At 37.3% G+C, this 23,462-nt stretch overlaps 1 protein-coding gene across 1 annotated transcript; it reads left to right on the forward strand.

Annotated features, from left to right (window-relative positions):
• Positions 1-10,764: 10,764 nt before the first annotated feature.
• Positions 10,765-11,907, forward strand: LOC120877012 (olfactory receptor 5AS1-like). Its single transcript, XM_040259315.1, is given in 3 exon segments — positions 10,765-11,461; positions 11,464-11,642; positions 11,854-11,907. Coding segments are annotated over 3 exon segments (930 nt in total).
• The last annotated feature ends 11,555 nt before the right edge of the window (positions 11,908-23,462 follow it).

The following is a 23,462-nucleotide window of genomic DNA, read 5'->3' on the forward strand; positions in this document are numbered from 1 at the left end:
ACATTCGCATCAGCACTGATCATGATAGAAGGAAAGTTACCATTAAATAGACACATTAAAGAAAAATCATCCTATACATTTTTGAAATTAAGAGTACAGGGATACACATGAGCTTCTCGTGGGTAACATTTTCATGTGCAGCAGCTTTTCATGATAACGTTTTGATGGGAAAATGTTAGAAACTAATATTGAAGAAAATCACAAGCAAAGTAGAAGACAAGCTGTATGACAACACATTTATAATGTGATTCAAACAGATTTATTAAACACATAGTTTAGGATATGGATGAATTTATTTTTAAAACTGAAAGCTAGGGATGGTACGGGGAGGGAGGTGGGATGGGGTTCAGGATGGGGAACACGTGTATGCCTCTGGGGGATTCATGTTGGTGTGTGGCAGAACCAGTACAGTATTGTAAAGTAATTAGCCTCCAATTAAAATAAATAAATTTAAATTAAAAAAAAAGAAAGCTAGAGAATAAGAAAAAACAGAAGAGTATTTTATTCATATTTAACTGAGGTACATTTGATTTACAATATTGTATTAGTTTCAAGGGTTCAACATAGTGATTCAGGTTTTTTTTGTCATTCTACACCATTTTGAGTTATTGTAAAATATTGAATATATTCCCTGTACTATACAATATATCCTTGTAGGTTATTTAGTTGGTATTAGTCTGTATTTTTAAAAATATTTTTTTATGTGGACCATTTTTTTTTTTGTCTTTATTGAAACTGTTAGAATGTTGCCTTTGCTTTTTGTTTTGGTGTTTTGACTGTGAGGCATAGGGAACCTTAGCTCCCTCGCCAGGGACTGAACTGGAGCTCTCCTGCATGGGAAGGTGAAGCCTTAGCCACCTGGGCACCAGCAGAGCCCCTCGTTTGTACCTTTGAATGCTCTGCCTCTTGCCCTCTTCCTGCCTCCTTCTCTCATCCCATCGGCCACCACTGGTTTGTTCTCTATCGGCCCGTTTCTGTGTTCTTATATTTCTTATGTGTTTTAGTTTTTTAGATTCCACATAGAAACGGTAACACACAGTATTTGCCTTTTTCTATCTGACTTATTTCACTGAGCGTAATACCCTGCAGGTCCATCCACATTACTGCAGATGGCAAAATTTCATTCTTTTCTAGAACTAGCTAATATTCAACTCTGTATGCATTCCACAGCTTCTTTATCCATTTATCTGTTGATGGACTCTTAAGTGGCTTCCGTATCTTGGCTGCAGTAAATGATGATATGAACACTGGGGTATGCATATCTCTTTGAATCAATGTTTTTGTTTCCTTCAGAAATATACCCAGGAATGAAATTGCTGGGCCATATGGTATTTTCAGCTTTTTTGGAAATCTGTCTACAGTTTTCAACAGTGGCTGCACCAATTTACATTTGCAGCAACAGTGTACAAGGATTCCCTTTTCTCCACATCCTCGCCAATCAGCTATTTGTGGTCTCTTTGATGATAGCCATTTTGACAGGTCTGAGATGATATCTTATGATGGTTGTAATTTTCAAGAAAGTAGGATAACAGAGGTGATCACAGAGAACTTCTGATTTCAGCAATACTCAGTTTTGTTTTGTTTTACTTTATTTTACTTTCCAATACTGTATTGGTTTTGCCATACACCAACATGAATCCACCACGGGTGTACATAAGTTCCCAATCCTGAACCCCCCCCCACCCCCTCTCCATACCATCTCTCTTGGGTCATCTCAGTGCACCAACCCCAAGCATCCTGTATCCTGCATCGAACCTAGACTGGTGATTCATTTCTTACATATTATACATGTTTCAATGCCATTCTCCCAAATCATCCCACCCTCTCCCTCTCCCACAGAGTCCAAAAGTCTGTTCTATACATCTGTGTCTCTTTTGCTGTCTCACATACAGGGTTATCATTACCATCTTTCTAAATTCCATATATATGTGTTAGTACGATGGCACCCCACTCCAGTACTCTTGCGTGGAAAGTCCCATGGATGGAGGAGCCTGGTGGGCTACAGTCCTTGGGGTCTCAAAGAGTCAGACACGACTGAGTGACTTCACTTTCACTTTTCACTTTCGTGCATTGGAGAAGGAAATGGTAACCCACTCCAGTATTCTTGCCTGAAGAATCCCAGGGACAGAGGAGCCTGGTGGGCTGCCGTCTACGGGGTCGCACAGAGTCGGACACGACTGAAGTGACTTAGCAGCAGCAGTAGCAGCATGCTGTATTGGTGTTTTTCTTTCTGGCTTACTTCACTCTGTATAATCGGCTCCAGTTTCATTCACCTCATTAGAACTGATTCAAATACTCAGTTTTTGTTGTTGTTTGTTTTTTTATTTAACTCAGGAGGTACCTTTACGTGTATTCACTTATTTTGTTTCCTAATTTGCATATTTAATTTCTTAGAATAACATTTTATATTTTATGTAATATAAATGCAAGAAAGTTTAAAATCTTAAAAAAAAAAAGAAAAAGAAAAATGTTTGAGAAACTTTTTCGAATTTAGGGCTTGTTTCAGGGGTGCCTAAGACTACTATCAGATTCTGTGATTTAGTAGAAGAAAGGTCTCACAAAACTCCAAAAAGCTATTGTGATAATGTTTTACTACAACTACAGATACAGATTGACAGTGGCAATAGAAAAAAAGTGAATAAACTGTGTCATGGAGAACCAGCCACGAGCTTCCACTGACCTCTCCTGGTGCAGTCACACAGACAACTTAATTCTCCCAGCAATGTTGTCCGATGACTCAGGAATTATTGTTAACCAGAAACGCTTAGCCAAGTCTTAGTGTCCAGGGTTTTATTAAGGGTCAGTTCATAGGCATGGAGAATCCCACAAACTGTGCTTAGGTACTTCATCTAGAATTTCACCACCCTGGGGTTAAAACTGACTATATCACTTCAAAGCCTCAGGCATACAACAATCAGGCATTAACTGTGAACCATGACAGCATAAACTGTTTGATGTGGACCCCAGGATACAAATCTGCTCTTATCAGACAGGATATTCCAAGGTTTTAGATGTTATCTCCCAGGAGCCAGTCAAGTCTTGAAGACCTCTGAAATAAACAGGATGGGCAGCCCAGGATGGCTGAGTTGACCTCTTACTACACGGGACTAATATAAATGACATGGTGATGGTGAGTCATCAGTGATTGCAATTGACTTTCTAGTTTTGCCAATACAGAAAATGACTGAACCTTCCAAATAGGAGCTAATTCTTCTTTGTGAATTTAATCATAAAGTCCCTCTGTTCATAACTGCGATCCCAAGTATGGTGCTCTTAAGGTGCAGCCGGTAGTGAACCTCTGCTGTTGCCCTTTAGCTGCTCAGTTGTGTCCAACTCTTTGCGACCTCTTGGACTGTAGCCTGCCAGGCTCCTTTGTCCATGGGATTCTTCAGGCAAAAATACTGGAGTGGGTTGCCATATCCTTCTCCAGGGGATCTTCATGATCCAGGGATCGAGCCCACGTCTCCTGCATCTCCTGCTTGGCAGGTGGATTCTTTACCACTGAGCATATAGGAAGCCACAGTAAAACTTCATGTAGCTTGTTGTAATGTGTGCAAATGTACTTCCTCAACTTCCCTACCCCACAAGTTAAAAACAAACCTCCCGAATTATTTTCCTTTTTCTTAGCAAGGCTATCAAAGAACTTTCTGTATTTTGTCTCTAAATGTGTATATATAAGTCTCTAGGAAAAAAAAACAAAAACAAATTTGCTTCTCACTATGTCACAAAGTACACATATATCCACAATATTGAAAATAGACTATAAAATGAACAACTGGAAATGTCCAGGATCTAGGTTCGTTGCTTCTGAGTCTAGTCACATAGAACATGTTGGCATATCCTCTGGAAGAGAAAGCATACTTTTCTAAACTTTGTTTCCTCCTACATAAAAGATAGAAGGTATTAATAAACTGCTTTCAGTTTTGGAAGCCGCATCTTCTATATAAATGAGGGCATTTGTAACCACACTGTAAATCTTTTTAAAGAATGACACTTTGTGTAGGATGTATTACCTTATTCAGAAAGACCTGTTTAAATAGCACTGCAGGAAATTCTATATTTCTATAGCTGTCCCAAAATTGAGACTCAGCCCATCAACAAGCTATATGTACTAGCAGAAGAATTTAGATATTTTAAAATGATAGTTTTTTTTTTTTTTTTTGCCTCAGCAATTTACCTTTCTAACTTTGAGGAATAAGCATCATCCTGTTACTGGGTTCTAGTTGAGGCAGAATACCTCACCATGCAACATCAGATATCAGGTTATCATGGGTCCTAAAATCTCTATTATAAACATAGAGGTATAAGGTCTCTTTCATGATAAATCAGGCAATCCATCAAGAACTTTTAACTATTTCATGGAATTTGCATAAGAGGAGCTGGACCTGAGCAAAATCTAAAAGTCAAAATAATTTTCAGGAGAATTTTTCTTACTTTCCCAGGACAGTGTGAGGACCTTTCTGTGACTAACTAAGGAGTGAGTAACATGAAAACTTACAACACCATATGCAAAATAAACAGCCAATGGGAATTTGCTGTATGACTCAGGGAGCTTAAACAGGGGCTCTGTAACCATCTAGAGGGGTAGGATGGGGAGGGAGATGGGAGGGCCATTCAGGAGGGAGGGGGCATGGGTGTCACTATGACTGATTATTGTTAATTTTCGACAGAAAACAACAAAATTCTGTAAAGCAATTATCCTTCAATTAAAAAAAAATCAACAAATTCAAAAATAAAATCAAGAAAGCTCAATAATAGTAATAACAAAAGATAAAAAACACAAAATACTGAGCCTCATGATAGTAGATTTCTTATGCTATCGTGGTCACAACAAAGAATGTATTGCTGCAGTATTATTACCCCAGGATGAAAGTGAAAGTGAAAGTCACTCAGTCGTGTCAGACTCTTTGCAACCCCACGGACTCTACAGTCCATGGAATTCTCCAGGCCAGAATACTGGAGTGGGTAGCCTTTCCCTTCTCCAGGGGATCTTCCCCACCCGGGGATCCAATCCAGGTCTCCCGCATTGTGGGCAGATTCTTTACCAGTTGAGCCACGACTTCCCTGATGGCTCAGTTGGTAAAGAATCTGCCTGCAATGCGGGAGACCTGGGTTTGATCCCTGGGTTGGGAAGATCCCCTGGTGTAGAGAAAGGCTACCCACTCCAGTATTCTTGCCTGGAGAATTCCATGGACTGTAGTCCATGGGGTCACAAAGAGTCGTGCATGACTGAGTGACTTTCACTTCACCCCAGAATAGGGATTCCATATATATATGTATATATATAATTATAGGAGAATGTAATCAACAAACAGAGCTTCCATAAATAAACATTCCATCAATAAGCAGAGCTTCCGTAAATAAACATTTTTGTCTGCACTACTTGGTAAGAGAGATTTATTTGATTTGACAGGTAAGCACAGGGAAGTTCATTTAGGTTGTGTGTAGATGGTCTCCCTGTTATGGTTAAGTGTTTCATATGCGACATACTCATAAAAATGTTGCTACCTTACTCTGTGACTCTTGGCTTAGTCACTTTAGAGACAACTGTTTGCAGGAGATCATTTCCTTTAAGGTAGCATTGGGCACTCCACAGAACTGGCTGGTGTCACAGAACTTTTGTAGGAGCCTTGACTGAGCACTGAAGATGAGGAAACATTTCTCTTCCACCCCCGAGAAGCTGAAGCTCAGGTGTTTGCATTTTCCCTGCTTCCCCTGTGCATGTTTGCTTGGCCACGTCTGACTGCGACCCCATGGACTGTAGCTCCCCAGCTCCTCTGTCCATGGACTCCCCAGGCAACAACACCAGAGTGGGTTGCCATTTCCTTCTCCAGAGCATCTGCAAGACCCAGGGATACAACCTGGCTCTCCTGCACTGGCAGGTGGATTTTTTTTTTTAACCACTGAACTATGGGGAAAGTCCTGTTAATAATTAAAAACAAAAGTTAAAATATAGAACTTCTTTTTAAATTATGAAGAAATACTGTTACAAATACTGCTATAATTACAAAAGAAACTGTGCAGTCTGCTGAAGAAGGGACTAACTCTATACATGCATTATCCCAATTTTCATAAGAATTTGGTGAGGTGGACAATTAGTGTTTATCATTTTATAATTAATAGACAATAACAATAACATTTAAGAAGTGACTCAAAGACTCACAGTTGTGAAATGGCAAATCTCACTTTCAAATCCAGGTTCCCTGAGTTGTAAGCTCTTACATCTTATCATACAAGACATATTTCCTTCTAGTTACTAGGAAAATTGAAAGAAGCAAACTAAAATGTGAGTACCTGGGATTGTTCTCAATAGCATTGAACTTGCACTTTCGGATCCTCTCATATAACTAAAGGCTGTAAAGTATCTTTTAATATCTGGTAGAAATCATAGGATTTATATGAGTTTTTTGCTTGTTTTCTATCACCTGGCAGAACTGAGAGGATTTTTGCTGTTGTTTAATCTGGAATTTCTTTGGAAGGAATGATGCTAAAGCTGAAACTCCAGTACTTTGGCCACCTCATGCTAAGAGTTGACTAATTGGAAAAGACTCTGATGCTGGGAGGGATTGGGGGAAGGAGGAGAAGGGGAGGACAGAGGATGAGATGGCTGGATGGCATCACTGACTCGATGGACACGAGCCTGAGTGAACTCCGGGAATTGGTGATGGACAGGGAGGCCTGGCGTGCTGCGATTCATGGGGTCACAAAGAGTTGGACACGACTGAGTGACTGAACTGAATCTTAGGTTTGTCAGTTAAGGATTACTTTGTAATTGGCTACATAGTAGTCGATTATATTGCTGCTCTCCTGTTTTTCTCTTGGAAAATCATTCAAGCCACACCACTAGGAAAAAGGTCATTGCCAATCTAACATCCCAACATGGGGTTGGGAATTATCTTGGGATAATATCCCACTTGTCTCAAACGAGAGTATAAATATTTACCCCTCATAAGATCCATGTGTAAAAATCTGATATCAGCCTCTTGTACAAAATAAATATTAGAATTCAAACTTCCAGATGGTGCCAAGGTAAGTGACACATTCCCTGAAGCATTATCAAGGTGTGTGGTGTGGATGTAGCAAAGATACAGTTGCCTTCCCTGACTCTGCAGAGTTTTCTCAGTTTGTGTATGTATGTGGGCTAGAGTAGTGGACGGGGGGATGGTGGAGTATGAATCTGACCTGACCTTCCCCATGGCACCTTCCAAAAGCCATTGACTGATTCATTGTGCTCCTATTTCCATGATGGGGAATATGAGTATGGCTCTTTTGGAAATCTTGAGAAATCCAATAATCTAATTAATTGAGTTAGCTAATTTTCATTGGAAAAGACTTTGATGCTGGGAGGGATTGGGGGCAGGAGGAGAAGGGGACGACAGAGGATGAGACGGCTGGATGGCATCACGGACTCGACGGATGTGAGTCTGAGTGAACTCCGGGAGATGGTGATGGACAGGGAGGCCTGGCGTGCTGCGATTCATGGGGTCGCAAAGAGTCGGACACGACTGAGTGACTGAACTGAACTGAAAGTGTCATAAGTTTTCCAATTTAATCCTGATTTCAGTTTTATGGTCTAAGATAGTTGGGTTCAATCCCTGGGTCAGGAAGATCCCCTGGAGGAGGACATAGCAAACTACTCCAGTATTCTTGCCCAGAGAATCCCATGGGTAGAGGAACCTGGTGGGCTGTATAGTCCACAGGGTTGCGCAGAGTCAGACAACTGAAGTGACTTAGCAAGTACACATGTATTATGCTAATTAAATGAAATAAAGAAGTTTAGGCATAGAGAAATTCAATAACTTATAGAACATTCAATGTCACATCTGAGGTTAAACTAAATTTTGCCTAACTCCATATCCTGTGTGTGTTTAGTTATTACAGTACAACACAATCTGAAAAGGAAAGAGAGGCCAAACTTTACATTTAATACTTTAAGCAGAAGAGCAAAAGGAAAATCCACCCATGGGCAGTTTTTAGAAGTAGCTTTGTCACATAAGATCTCCTTGGGAATCAATGGGGCTCAGCTTATGTTAGATTAATCAAGATCTCAGTTCAAAGTAGTATGAGATGGATCCTTCAAAAGAAGTGAAATTGTTGTGGGATGCTCAGTCTCCCATTCAACAACCGACTACAGAAACTCTCTGGACAGTTTTTCAATTTTCATGGGGACTAAAGGAAGAAAAATCAGACTTTGATCTCATAACCTGGTTTTTGCTATGATACACTCATTCACGTCACTAGTGGACATGCCACATGTTGAATGATCTTGGAGTCGTGGCATCTGAAATATAAGAACCTCAGATGATGGCTGAGGTTTTTTTTACCACACTGATATTCTATATTCAAATGATATATCATAAAATTCCTTCAGCAGTATAAAATATTTCATCATGAGACCCACCATAGTACTTTGGTTAAGAAGAGAGAATAGGATTCTGTCAATGTATACTCTGAAAATTTAATCACATTTCTATGTTTCAGTTTTATCACTTGTAAAGATAGAAAAATATCTATCCATAGAATAACATGAGGTTTCAATGAAATGATGCATGCCAAATGATTAGAAAATGTATTGATAAATTTAACTATTGTTGATTGCTTTTGCCACCATCAGTATCATTTTTAATGCAAATAACTAAGTATCACAGTGAATATATCAAGACTCCAGTTCATAGGAAACCCGAATTAAAACTGTTCAAGAAAACAAGTTAAGTTTGCCTTGGTTGTTTTATTGGTAGTGGCAGTTATACTCCATTTATGTTTGGTGAGAGTTTATAACATTTTTATTGCTGCATGTCTGCTCATTTGTTGTTTCCAGTTTTGACAAACCTGCCTGATTCAACAATTCCTATTAATAATCTGTAAACAAGTATAAACATTTAGTAAGCTATTCTGAAGTTCTTGATTATATATACATACATACATGTATGTATATATGTATATAGGTATATTTTGCTTTAGATGACAAGCATAAAAGTAAATACAGTAGGTCTGATTTTATAAATGAAGATATGATGACATGAAGAAAAATAAAATAATTTAAAGTAGTAGAACCAGGATTAGAGTTCAGGTCTCCAGACACTTGCTTTTTCCTTTTTATTTTGGGGGCCTCTTTTGTCCCAGTGATATCAAATCAAACAGGACACAAGCTGTTGGAGAGTCACACACACAGGCACACACGAGAAAATTCAAGAAAGTCCTTTTCATGATTATTGAACTGATTCATTAAAAAAAGGAAGCCAAAGAGTTAAGGATAAGAATCTGAATATTATAAGCATAGAAATAACATTTGTGCAACATAAATACATTATTATTTTTCTCATTTAAGAGTTTGAATTCATCTTTTTTCAGTCTTCTTTCTGACGAAGACTCTATCCTCTAGAAGATTGCAGGTCATCTTGTTGGAGCAAGGAGAATTACAGTGTTCCCACACATAACAGAGAATAGATCGCCCTTATTTGTTTCTCTTCTTACTCACCATAGTGTTACTGACTTAAGCCATTTCCAACATTGCATGTCTTTAACTGCCTGCAAGATATTCCATCTCACTGTATTTTTCATTGACATTCCTCCTAAGGTTATTTCACTTGATAATTTCTCCTTCTGCCTATATAATACATTTTCCCATTATAGTCTCAGTCTAGAAGTTTATTAATAAGTACAGAGACACGGTTGTCCTTCAAAAGAATGTTCCTGTGACCTCACACCAGACACCATTATATCCGCACTCTAGAGTCAAGAAAGAGGCGTAAACCTAGGGAAAGGAAAGCAACAATTATATGCATGCGTGAAGGATTTACTGAAACAAGCAACTTGCTTGTATAGAACACACACACATACACAATGGCTCTTATTTTTAAGAGAAGACATATCCTGTACCCATTATGTCAAAGATAAGAGGAATTTTGTTGTGAGGGGGGTTCAGGATGAGGGGAAACATGTATACCTATAGCTGATTCATGCTGATGTATGGCAAAAGCCATCACATTATTGCAAAGTAATTATCTGCCAATTAAATTCAATAAGTAAAATTTTACAAAGATAAGATGAATTTTGAGACAATTGTCTGGGCATTTCAACCTACTGAATAAGCAATTAAAAGTAAAAGATACATTAATGTGTATTATGTACCAGTTATGTAAGTGTTTTACAAATATCTACTTGTTTTTCCTCTAATCATCACAGAGTGGTTAAATGACTTTATCAAGATCATATAACAAATTAGTATGTATTTTATATGTAGCAAAGCTAAGATTTCAACCCAGTCATCTCTTACATAACTGCGATGCTCTTATCTGGTATTTTAAACCACACCCCAAGATCACAGATATTCTGCAGATTTATCCAGTTTATCTGTGGGAGCATTCTAGGATCTGAAAAATAGGGGTTGACCTATAAGGACTTTGCCAGCTCTTCTGGTTCCACCAGGACTTATCAACTCAACCAAATTCGTTCTTTTTCATCTTGAAAGGAATTAGTACCATATCTTAAAGTGCACAGGTTTTAGAGTTACTGCCTCTTGAAGCATCATACCTGAATAACATTCTCTAGCATCAATTAAAATTTTAATTATTTTTTAAATAAAGTGATAAAAAAAGAAAACAAGTCAAAACATCACAGAAAATGCTTTAATGGTGATTTTATTATCCTTATCTTTGCCTCTTTAGAAGGAAGAATAAAAGTATCCTTTGTTAATCAATCACTCAAATCAATTCATGTGTTCTGATGCCATCTATTTCAGATGAGAAAGACAAGAAAACCAAGATGTTGGAGAATAATTATACCATGCAGACTGAGTTCCTACTTGTTGGATTCACAGATTATCTACCTCTCAGAGTTACACTATTCTTGATATTTCTTATAGTCTATACACTAACTGTGGTGGGAAATGTAGGTTTAATAATTCTAGTTAATATCAATTCAAGCATTCAAACCCCCATGTATTATTTTCTCAGCAACTTGTCTTTCTTAGACATTAGCTACTCAACAGCAATCCTTCCTAAAATGCTGGCAAATTTCTTAGCATCCAAGAAAAGCATTTCCCTCTCTGGTCGTGCACTACAGATGTTTTTCTTTGGTTGTTTTGCTGATGCTGAGTGCCTTATCCTGGCAGCAATGGCCTATGACTGCTATGCAGCCATCTGCAATCCACTGCTCTATTCTGCTCTTGTGTCTGGGAGGGTCTGTGTCTGCTGCATTGTGTTGGCATACTTCAGTGGGGGTGTGACTTCAATGGTCCATGTCAGCCTCACATTCAGGCTGCCATTTTGTGGCTCCAATATCATCAACCATTTTTTCTGTGATATCTCGCCTTTTTTGGCTTTATCCTACACAGACACCTACATCAACAAGCTTCTGCTCTTTTCCTTGTGTGGCTTCATCCAGACCAGTGCTTTTGTGGTCGTCTTTATCTCATACTTTTGTGTCCTCCTCACTGTTTTGAGCATCAAGTCCTCAGGTGGAAGTTCTCTACCTGTGCCTCCCATCTCTTGGCAATCAACTTATTCTATGGAACACTTCTGTTTATGTACTTGCATCCCACTATCAGCTACTCCCCAGACACTGACAAAGTAGTTGCAGTGTTTTATACTGTTGTCTTTCCCATGTTTGATCCAATAATCTACAGCTTCAGAGACAAAGATGTAAAAAGATACTGGATGCTTGGGGCTGGTGCACTGGGATGACCCAGAAGGATGGTACAGGGAGGGAGGAGGGGGGGAGGTTCAGGATGGGAAACACGTGTATGCTTGTGGTGGATTCATGTTGGTGTATGGCAAAACCAATACAATATTATAAAGTAATTAACCTCCAATTAAAATAAATAAATTTATATTAAAAAAATAAAAAAAATAGGCAAAAAAAAATGCCCTCAGAAAGCTATTGGACAGAAACTGGACTTTCAAATGAATAGGAATTAAAGTTATTTAAGAATATTTAAGGCATAGCCTATCCTTCCAATCTGACAATCAGCTGTACACCACCCTATATGTCAAATATTTTAAACATTTCCAGCCTTTCAGAAATAAAAATAACTTTTCATCCTCCATACTGTAAAATGATTTTATCTTCTCTTACAAAAATTTACTTGCCAAAATTCTGCTCTATGAAACATTTCTGAATTAAAATAATAATTGCTCTTTGTACATTGATTTGTTATGTTCTTTATCAAGTAATATTGAAGATATTTGTTGACTTGTCTGTCAACCTATCCATATGAGAAAGTTCTTAGCAACTGGGAATATGTATCTTGGTTGATTTTTCCAAAACCTATGCAGCTTGGTGTAGGGCATGTGTGTGTATATATATATAGTGAATAAATGGATGAATAGATCAGATGAATGAATGGATAGAAGAGTGAGTAAATCCAGTTTTCTGTGTTTGGGAAAATAAGCCTAGATTCAGCACTTACAGAACATTTACCATCAGGGAAATCTAACATTACTCATGATGGATAATGGTGGTTACAATGGGTCTTAGAAAATCAAATAGAAGACACATACAGCAATAGTCACATTTATATTAGGAGAGAGTGAAATTATAGCACATATTTTCTCTTTAGGCTAGATTGGTTATCATAATAGACAGTCACTGTGGATACCTGGTGAAGATCATAGAGACTATTAACTGTATACATTGCTACTTCTTTACACATATGTTCCTGACTCTATCTTCAGGAAGTGAAGTCGCTCAGTCGTGTCCGACTCTTTGCGACCCCATGGACTGTAGCCCACCAGGCTCCTCTGTTCATGGGATTCTCCAGGCAAGAATACTGGAGTGGGTTGCCATTTCCTTCAGGAAGAGGTCAATAATTGTTTTGATCACTGTATTCTGTAAATTGACAGTGTAAATCAACTGAAGTATGAATACGTCTTTCTCTGGATTCAGTTTTGATGATCAGACTTCTTTGGGGTTGCTTTTAATCCTTGAGTCCTAATTTCTGTTTTATTTTATCTTGACAGAGTTGAAGGAAAACACTGTGCAAATATGAACATATAATACTGTTCATTTGGTAGTCATTGTGGAGCTATAAATGACTGGATTTGTTACAAGATTATAACCCTGAAAATAAAGACAATAGAATATTGCCACTGAAATGGGTTGGTTTGAAGTATAAATTAACTAATATATGAAATCTTTCTAGTATATATATAATTTGAGAATCAAATGATCAAATATGTCCCTTGGACTGCAAGGAGATCCAAGCAGTCCATCCTAAAGGAAATCAGTTCTGAATATTCATTGGAAGTACTGATGCTAAAGCGAAATTCCAATACTTTGGGCACCTGATGTGAAGAACTGACTCACTGGAAAAGACCCTGATGCTGGGAAAGATTGAAAGCAGGAAGAGAAGAGGACAGCAGAGGATGTGATGTTTGGAAGGGATCACTGATCTGATGGGCATGAGTTTGAGCAAGCTTCGGGAGTTGGTGATGGACAGGGAAGCCTGGCGTGCACAGTCCATGGAGCTTCAAAGAGTCAGACATGACTCAGCAATGAACTAACTAAACTTGATTTAACATAGTTTCATTCTCTAACTCATTGATATAATTTCATTCTCTAAGTCATTACAGATTTCACTATGCAATATATGTATGTAATATTCATATAGGAAGAAAAAATATATATACACATACATTTTCCTTTCTCTCCTTATTCTACAATGATGGAAACTACACTAGAGAGCATTTTAAAAAATGTATTTGGGCATTTAATTGTAAATCTGGACAAACAAGTTTCTGCTTCTTATGATTAACAAGAAAATTGTGGCATGTTTTCTGCTCTATGAGAGATAATAGCAATGATACATTGAAACACATAAATGGAATTAATTGATAATAAATATAAATCTTTGTAATTTTCTATAGTTGACTATCTATTTAATGCAAGTGAAAATGAAAATAATACAATTAGAGACACAGTAAATACAAATAAGCTTCAACAATAATTTTGTTTCATACAATTTAAAAAATATGTACATTGTAGTTAAAATGAATAAATGAAAATCCTTGGTGGAGAAAAAAAAGAAAGGGGAATATAATTAGCTTAATTATTCTCAGTGACTATGATGAAAAATCTTGAATCAGAACTGAATCAGATACTAAATCCGATACTGTGCTTAAGAAGGAAAAAAAAAATACATATATAAGATTAATAAAGTGGATAAGTGAGGAGTGAAAATCGTAGTTAAAACAGTAGTATAGTTAATGCTATAAAATATATAGGAGTAATAAAGTGGATGAGCGATGAGTTAAAAAAAATAAACAAAGATGAGTTAAAACAACCATATTCCTTGGTGGTCCAGTGGTTAAGAATCTGCTTTGCAATGCAGGGGACACTGGTTTGATCTCTGGTCCAGGAAGACCTCACATGCCATGGAGAAATTAAGCCCATGAGTGTGCCACAGCTAATGACCCGGGCTCTAGAGCACACGAGCTGCAATACTGAAGCCCACGCCCCTAGAGGCTGTGCTCCTCAACAAGAGAAGCCACTGCCATCAGAAGCCCTCACACTGCAACTAGAGAAGAGCCCCCGCTCACCATGAGGAGGGGCTAAAGAAAGTCTGTGCACAGCAACAGCATCCATCACAGTAACAATAAATGATAATAAATAAATGTTAATTTTAAAATGACAGGAGCCTCAATAAGTCCTTAAAATAATGCAACTATTGTTTAATCAGTTGTCACAATGATTTACAATATAAAATATTAAATTGTAAAATGAAGTTTGTAGGAGTCAGACACCAGTGATATAGATCAGAAGAAAATTAAAAGTTTAAAACCAAACATGTACCTGTGCCCATACAGAGCCTTTCTTTACCACTAGTGCCACCTGGGAAGCCAAAGGACTGTGCAAACACCAGAGCATGGTGTAAACGTGAGTGAAGTGGAATCCTTCAATTTAATGAATCCATCACTTGCTGGGCTTTCACCAGCAAACAAAAGCAAAGAAAACATTTACTTACTCGTTGAATAAGTGGTACATTTGCTACATATTGTAGCAAATTCTTCAGGCAAGAATACTGGAGTGGGTTGCCATTTCCTTCTCCAGGGGATCTTCCCAACCCAGGGATTGAACCCAGGTCACCAGCATTGCAGGCAGACGCTTTAACCTCTGAGCCGTCAGGGAATCCCTAAGAAAACATTTATTTACACGTTAAATAAGTGATACATTTGCTACATATTGTGGAGAGCACAAAATGACTAAGCAAATTCTTATCTCAAAGAGCTTATAATATTTTTGGAGAGAAATATTATAAACACACATATTATTTTAAAATTACTTCATAAAATATATCTTCACTTCCTTTCAATAAACATTTAAATATGACTGCCCAATTCTTCTCATTTCTACTCAATGATTCATGCACAGTGAAGGCACGGAGGGAGACTCAAGACTGAGGGGATATATATATAATAAGTGATTTACTCTGTTGTATGGCAGAAATTAACACAAGACTGTAAAGCAATTATACTACAATATAAATAAATACATATCTTAAAAGTGAATAAATATTTTAAGGGAGCCATCAAAATGATAGCACTTCATGCAGATGTTAACTTGATGAATTCATTAACATTTAATGTCCAAAGAATTACAAACTGAGAATCTTTCTCATGTATCAAACACACAGCCATCTTAGATTTCAATGATAAAGGAATAATCAAAGATAATATTTTTAAATGTACACAGAAAGTCTCAAAAAGAACATAGGAAATGTCAGAAATATTGCTTATGTACATAATAAACACACATATATACATAACTGTCAATCTAGAAGAACACATACAAAATGCTTAATAGCTTCTAGGGCATTTCCATTTCCTTAAATTTTTCAATATTTTTTTCCAATATTTAACACTGTCCACTCTAAATCCAGAATTGTGAGGTGTTGAGTGTTTCCTTAGATGTTTGTGTATTTGTCCATTAAATCAACCAAAAGTAATTCTTAAAACACAACTGAATGTTCATCAAAAAAAGCCATTGTGCCCTGAAAACGAGGGATATCAGTATGTTACTGACAAGGGCCAGGATTTATTAGTACTGCCTTAAATGCTTTACATAAATGAACTGATTTGATCTTTACAGTAAGTACGTGTGTGTGCATATGTGTTTACTTGTTCAGTCATAGCCCACCAGGCTTCTCTATCCATGGAATTTTCTAGGCAAGAACACTGGAGTGGGTTGCCATTTTCTCTTCAGGCAATATTCCTGACCCAGGGATCGAAAGCTTGTCTCCTGCATTGCCAATTGTTTACCACTGAGCCACCTGGGAAGCCCCTTAGAGTAACTATATGGATCTGGAATTGTTATTTACCTAATGCAGTTTAAAAAATTGAGGCTTACATTTTCAGTGATTTTTTTTTTAAGTGTTACATAAGTTATAGAACAGCAGGCCTAGAATCTAATTTCTGGAAGGTTTGGTTCCAAAGCAAGTGCTCATAATCACTCTGCTATAATGCTTCTCTATAAAGTAAAGGAAATTATTTCTGAGATCAGTATCATCGTCCCCGAAACAGAACTCTGTTTCATCATAAAATTCAATGAAGTTGGATTATGCATTGGAATATGTGACATAGTTTAAAAGCTGACAAGTATACTTGTTCATTTATGAAATCAATTGCCCTTAAAAATGTATATATTTAGACCACAGTTTGACATGCTTCATTGGTTTCCAATTATAGTTTTATAAAGGCATATTCTTAGAAATATGAGAGATTATATTTAGTCAGGCAACACTGGTTCAACAGAATAAATAGATAAAAACTTCTATTTGCTTCTGGAGAGACAGCAAGGAAATACACTGTAGGAATGAAAAAAAAAAAAAATGAGCTTTGAAATTTAACATCACTCTTATTTTAGTTGTTTGGAGTCCTTTCTTTTCTTTTCTTTTCTTTTTTAAATTAATTAATTAATTAATTAATTTTAATTTTTACTTTACAATTCTGTATTGGTTTTGGCATAGATTGACATGAATCCACCACAGGTGTACATGTGTTCCCAAACATGAACCCCCCTCCCACCCTCCTCCCCACAACATCTCTCTGGGTCATCCCCGCGTATCAGCCCCAAGCATGCCATATCCTGCATCGGACATAGACTGGCAATTCGATTCTTACATGATATTATACATGTTTCAATACCATTCTCCCAAATCATCTCACCCTCTCCCTCTCCCACTGAGTCCAAAAGTCCGCTATACACATCTGTGTCTTTTTTGCTGTCCTGCATACAGGGTCATCATTGCCATCTTTCTAAATTCCATATATATGTGTTAGTATACTGTTTTGGTGTTTTTCTTTCTGGCTTACTTCACTCTGTATAATGGGCTTCAGTTTCATCCACCTCATCAGAACTGATTCAAATGTATTCTTTTTAATGGCTGAGTAATACTCCATTGTGTATATGTACCACAGCTTTCTTATCCATTCATCTGTTGATGGACATCTAGGTTGTTTCCATGTCCTGGCTATTATAAACAGTGCTGCGATGAACATTGGGGTACATGTGTCTCTTTCAATTCTGGTTTCCTCCGTGTGTATGCCCAGCAGTGGGATTGCTGGGTCATAAGGCAGTTCTATTTGCAATTTTTTAAGGAATCTCCACACTGTTCTCCATAGTGGCTGTACTAGTTTGCATTCCCACCAACAGTGTAGGAGGGTTCCCTTCTCTCCACACCCTCTCCAGCATTTATTGCTTGCAGATTTTTGGATCGCAGACATTCTGACTGGTGTGAAGTGGTATCTCATTGTGGTTTTGATTTGCATTTCTCTGATAATGAGTGATGTTGAACATCTTTTCATCTGTTTGTTAGCCATCCATATGTCTTCTTTGGAGAAATGTCTATTTAGTTCTTTGGTCCATTTTTTGATTGGGTCGTTTATTTTTCTGGAATTGAGTTTCAGGGGTTGCTTGTATATTTTTGAGATTAGTTGTTTGTCAGTTGCTTCATTTGCTATTATTTTCTCCCATTCGGAAGGCTGTCTTTTCACTTTGCTTATGTTTTCCTTTGTTGTGCAGAAGCTTTTAATTTTAATTAGATCCCATTTGTTTATTTTTGCTTTTATTTCCAGAATTCTGGGAGGTGGATCATAGAGGATCCTGCTGTGGCTTATGTCGAAGAGTGTTTTGCCTATGTTCTCCTCTAAGAGTTTTATAGTTTCTGGTCTTACATTTAGATCTTTAATCCATTTTGAGTTTATCTTTGTGTGCGGTGTTAGAAAGTGATCTAGTTTCATTCTTTTACAAGTGGTTGACCAGTTTTCCCAGCACCACTTGTTAAAGAGATTGTCTTTACTCCATTGTATATTCTTGCCTCCTTTGTCAAAGATAAGGTGTCCATATGTGTGTGGATTTATCTCTGGGCTTTCTATTTTGTTCCAATCATCGATATTTCTGTCTTTGTGCCAGTACCATACTGTCTTGATGACTGTGGCTTTGTAGTAGAGCCTGAAGTCAGGCAAATTGATTCCTCCAGTTCCATTCTTCTTTCTCAAGATTGCTTTGGCTATTTGTGGTTTTTGTATTTCCATACAAATCTTGAAATTATTTGTTCTAGTTCTGTGAAAAATATCGCTGGTATCTTGATAGGGATTGCATTGAATTTGTAAATTGCTTTGGGTAATATACTCATTTTCACTATATTGATTCTTCCGATCCATGAGCATGGTATATTTCTCCATCTATTAGTGTCCTCTTTGATTTCTTTCATCAGTGTTTTATAGTTTTCTGTATATAGGTCTTTAGTTTCTTTAGGTAGATATATTCCTAAGTATTTTATTCTTTTTGTTGCAATGGTGAATGGAATTGTTTCCTTAATTTCTTTTTCTACTTTCTCATTATTAGTGTATAGGAATGCAAGGGATTTCTGTGTGTTGATTTTATATCCTGCAACTTTACTATATTCATTAATTAGCTCTAGTAATTTTCTGGTAGAGTCTTTAGTGTTTTCTATGTAGAGGATCATGTCATCTGAAAACAGTGAGAGTTTTACTTCTTCTTTTCCAATTTGGATTCCTTTTATTTCTTTTTCTGCTCTGATTGCTGTGGCTAAAACTTCCAGAACTATGTTGAATAGTAGTGGTGAAAGTGGGCACCCTTGTCTTGTTCCTGACTTTAGGGGAAATGCTTTCAATTTTTCACCATTGAGAATAATGTTTGCTGTGGGTTTGTCATATATAGCTTTTATTATATTGAGGTATGTTCCTTCTATTCCTGCTTTCTGGAGAGTTTTTATCATAAATGAATGTTGAATTTTGTCAAAGGCCTTCTCTGCATCTATTGAGATAATCATATGGTTTTTATTTTTCAATTTGTTAATGTGGTGAATTACATTGATTGATTTGCGGATATTGAAGAATCCTTGCATCCCTGGGATAAAGCCCACTTGGTCATGGTGTACGATCTTTTTAATGTGTTGTTGGATTCTGATTGCTAGAATTTTGTTGAGGATTTTTGCATCTATGTTCATCAGTGATATTGGCCTGTAGTTTTCTTTTTTTTGTAGTATCTTTGTCAGGTTTTGGTATTAGGGTGATGGTGGCCTCATAAAATGAGTTTGGAAGTTTCCCTTCCTCTGCAATTTACTGGAAGAGTTTGAGTAGGATAGGTGTTAACTGTTCTCTAAATTTTTGGTAGAATTCAGCTGTGAAGCCGTCTGGACCTGGGCTTTTGTTTGCTGGAAGATTTCTGATTACAGTTTCAATTTCCGTGCTTGTGATGGGTCTGTTAAGATTGTCTATTTCTTCCTGGTTCAGTTTTGGAAAATTGTATTTTTCTAAGAATTTGTCCATTTCTTCCAGGTTGTCTATTTTATTGGCATATAATTGTTGATAGTAGTCTCTTATGATCCTTTGTAATTTCAGTGTTGTCTGTTGTGATCTCTCCATTTTCATTTCTAATTTTATTGATTTGATTTTTCTCTCTTTGCTTCTTGATGAGTCTGGCTAATGGTCTGTCAATTTTATTTATCCTTTCAAAGAACCAGCTTTTGGTTTGTTGATTTTTGCTATGGTCTCTTTTGTTTCTTTTGCATTTATTTCTGCCCTAATTTTTAAGATTTCTTTCCTTCTGCTAACTCTGGGGTTCCCCAATTCTTCCTTTTCTAGTTGCTTTAGGTGTAGAGTTAGGTTATTTATTTGACTTTTTTCTTGTTTCTTGAGGTATGCCTGTATTGCTATGAACTTTCCTCTTGGCACTGCTTTTATAGTGTCCCACAGGTTTTGGGTTGTTGTGTTTTCATTTTCATTAGTTTCTATGCATATTTTGATTTCTTTTTTGATTTCTTCTCTGATTTGTTGGTTATTCAGAAGCGTGTTGTTCAGCCTCCATATATTGGAATTTTTAATAGTTTTCCTCCTGTAATTGAGATCTAATCTTAGTGCATTATGGTCAGAAAAGATGCTTGGAGTGATTTCGATTTTTTTGAATTTATCAAGGTTATATTTATGGCCCAGGATGTGATCTATCCTGGAGAAGGTTCCATGAGCACTTGAGAAAAAGGTGAAATTCATTGTTTTGGGGTGAAATGTCCTATAGATATCAATTAGGTCTAACTGGTCTAATGTATCATTTAAAGTTTGCGTTTCTTTGTTAATTTTCTGTTTAGTTGATCTGTCCATATGTGTGAGTGGGGTATTAAAGTCTCCTACTATTATTGTGTTGTTAATTTCCCCTTTCATACTTGTTAGCATTTGTCCTACATATTGCGGTGCTCCTATATTGGGTGCATATATATTTATAATTGTTATATCTTCTTCTTGGATTGATCCTTTGATCATTATGTGGTGGCCTTCTTTGTCTCTTTTCACAGCCTTTGTTTTAAAGTCTATTTTATCGGATATGAGTATTGCCACTCCTGCTTTCTTTTGGTCTCTATTTGCATGGAATATCTTTTTCCAACCCTTCACTTTCAGTCTGTATGTGTCCCTTGTTTTGAGGTGGGTCTCTTGTAAGCAGCATATAGAGGGTTCTTGTTTTTGTATCCATTCGGCCAGTCTTTGCCTTTTGGTTGGGGCATTCAATCCATTTACGTTTAAGGTAATTATTGATAAGTATGATCCCGTTGTCATTTACTTTATTATTTTGGGTTTGGGTTTATACTCCCTTTTTGTGTTTCCTGTCTAGAGAATATCCTTTAGAATTTGTTGGAGAGCTGGTTTGGTGGTGCTGAATTCTCTCAGCTTTTGCTTGTCTGTAAAGCTTTTGATTTCTCCTTCGTATTTGAATGAGATTCTTGCTGGGTATAGTAATCTGGGCTGTAGGTTATTTTCTTTCATCACTTTAAGTATGTCTTGCCATTCCCTCCTGGCCTGAAGAGTTGCTATTGAGAGATCAGCTGTTATCCTTATGGGAATCCCCTTGTGTGTTATTTCTTGTTTTTTCCCTTGCTGCTTTTAATAGTTGTTCTTTGTGTTTGATCTTTGTTAATTTGATTAATATGTGTCTTGGGGTGTTTCGCCTTGGGTTTATCCTATTTGGAACTCTCTGGGTTTCTTGGACTTGGGTGATTATTTCCTTCCCCATTTTAGGGAAGTTTTCAACTATTATTTCCTCAAGGATTTTCTCGTGGTCTTTCTTTTTGTCTTCTTCTGGGACTCTTATAATTCGAATGTTGGAGCATTTCATATTGTCCTGGAGGTCTCTGAGATTGTCCTCATTTCTTTTAATTCGTTTTTCTTTTTTCCTCTCTGATTCATTTATTTCTACCATTCTATCTTCTATTTCACTAATCCTATCTTCTGCCTCCGTTATTCTATTATTTGTTGCCTCCAGAGTGTTTCTGATCTCATTTATTGCATTATTCATTGTATATTAACTCTTTTTTATTTCTTCTAGGTCCTTGTTGAACCTTTCTTGCATCTTCTCAATCCTTGTCTCTAGGCTATTTATCTGTGATTCCATTTTGATTTCAAGATTTTGGATCATTTTCACTATCAATATTTGGAATTCTTTCTCAGGTAGATTCCCTATCTCTTCCTCTTTTGTCTGGTTTGGTGGGCATTTCTCCTGTTCCTTTACCTGTTGAGTATTCCTCTGTCTCTTCATCTTGGTTATATTGCTGTGTTTGGGATGGCCTTTTTATATTCCGGTAATTTGTGGAGTTCTCTTTATTGTGGAGCTTCCTCACTGTGGGTGGGGTTGTATCAGTGGCTTGTCAAGGTTTCCTGGTTAGGGAGGCTTGTGTTGGAGGTCTGGTGGGTGGAGCTGGGTTTCTTCTCTCTGGAGTGCAGTGGAGTGACCAGTAATGGGTTATGAGACGTCTAAAGTTTTGGAGTAACTTTGAGCTGCCTGTATATTGAAGCTCAGGGGTGTGTTCCTGTGTTGCTGGAGAATTTGTGTGATATGTCTTTCTCTGGAACTTGTTGGCCCTTGGGTGGAGCTTTGTTTCAGTGTAGGTATGGAGGCATTTGATGAGCTCCTATTGCTTAATGTTCCCTGAATTCAGGAGTTCTCTGATGTTCTCAGGCTTTGGACTTAAGCCTCCTGCTTCTGGTTTTCAGTTTTATTTTTACAGTGGTCTCTAGACTTCTCCATCTATACAGCACCAATGATATAGCATCTAGGTTAAAGATGAAAGGTTTCTCCACATTGAGGAACACCCAGAGAGGTTCACTGGGTTACATGGAGAAGAGAAGAGGGAGGGGGTAGTTAGAGGTGACTGGAATGAGATGCGGTGAGATCAAAAGAGGAGAGAGCAAGCTAGTCAATAGTCACTTCCTTATGTGCGCTCCATAGTCTGGACCTCTCAGAGGTATTCACGGAGTTATACAGGGAAGAGGAGAGAGAGGAAGTAGACAGAGGTGGCCAGGAGGGTAAGAGAGAGGAATGAAAAGGAGAGAGACAAGTCCAGCCAGTAATCAGTTCCTTAGGTGTTCTCCACCATCTAGAACACACAGAGAATCACAGAGTTGGATATAGAAGAGATGGGGGGGGGGGGGCGAAGAGGCAGAGGCCCCCTGGTGGAGAAAAAGGAGAGTCCAAAAGGAGGAGAGAGTGGTCAAGCCAGTAATCTCGCTGTCAGGTAAGATTGGGTTATGAAATGTACAAGATTGACAACAAAAACTGAAAAGCAAAGATTAAAAACCTAGAGTAGAGGTTAGATTTTTAAAAATACAATATTAAAGAGACGAAGCAGAAGGAAGAAAGAAAAAAAGAAAAAGAAAAAGAAAAAGAAAAAAGAAAAAAAAAACCCACAAGATTAAAAAAGAAATACCAACAACAACCACGTGAAGACTATATATGGTGTTTGCCTTAAAAAAGTAGTCTTTTTTTTTTTTTTGAAAAGTAATAGTTATAGAAATAAAAAATAGAGAAATAGAAGACTTAACAATTTAAAAAAAAGTTAGAGAAAAAAAAAAGAAAGCAAAAAAAAAAAAAAAAGGAATGATTGTAAAAATTGTGAAGATATATCTGGCCCTTCTCTGATGTTGTGGGCCGTGTGGGGTCACTTCCAAGGCGGTTCC

Source organism: Oryx dammah, unplaced genomic scaffold, assembly GCF_014754425.2.
Source record: "Oryx dammah isolate SB20612 unplaced genomic scaffold, SCBI_Odam_1.1 HiC_scaffold_17, whole genome shotgun sequence".
Lineage (NCBI taxonomy): Eukaryota > Metazoa > Chordata > Mammalia > Artiodactyla > Bovidae > Oryx > Oryx dammah.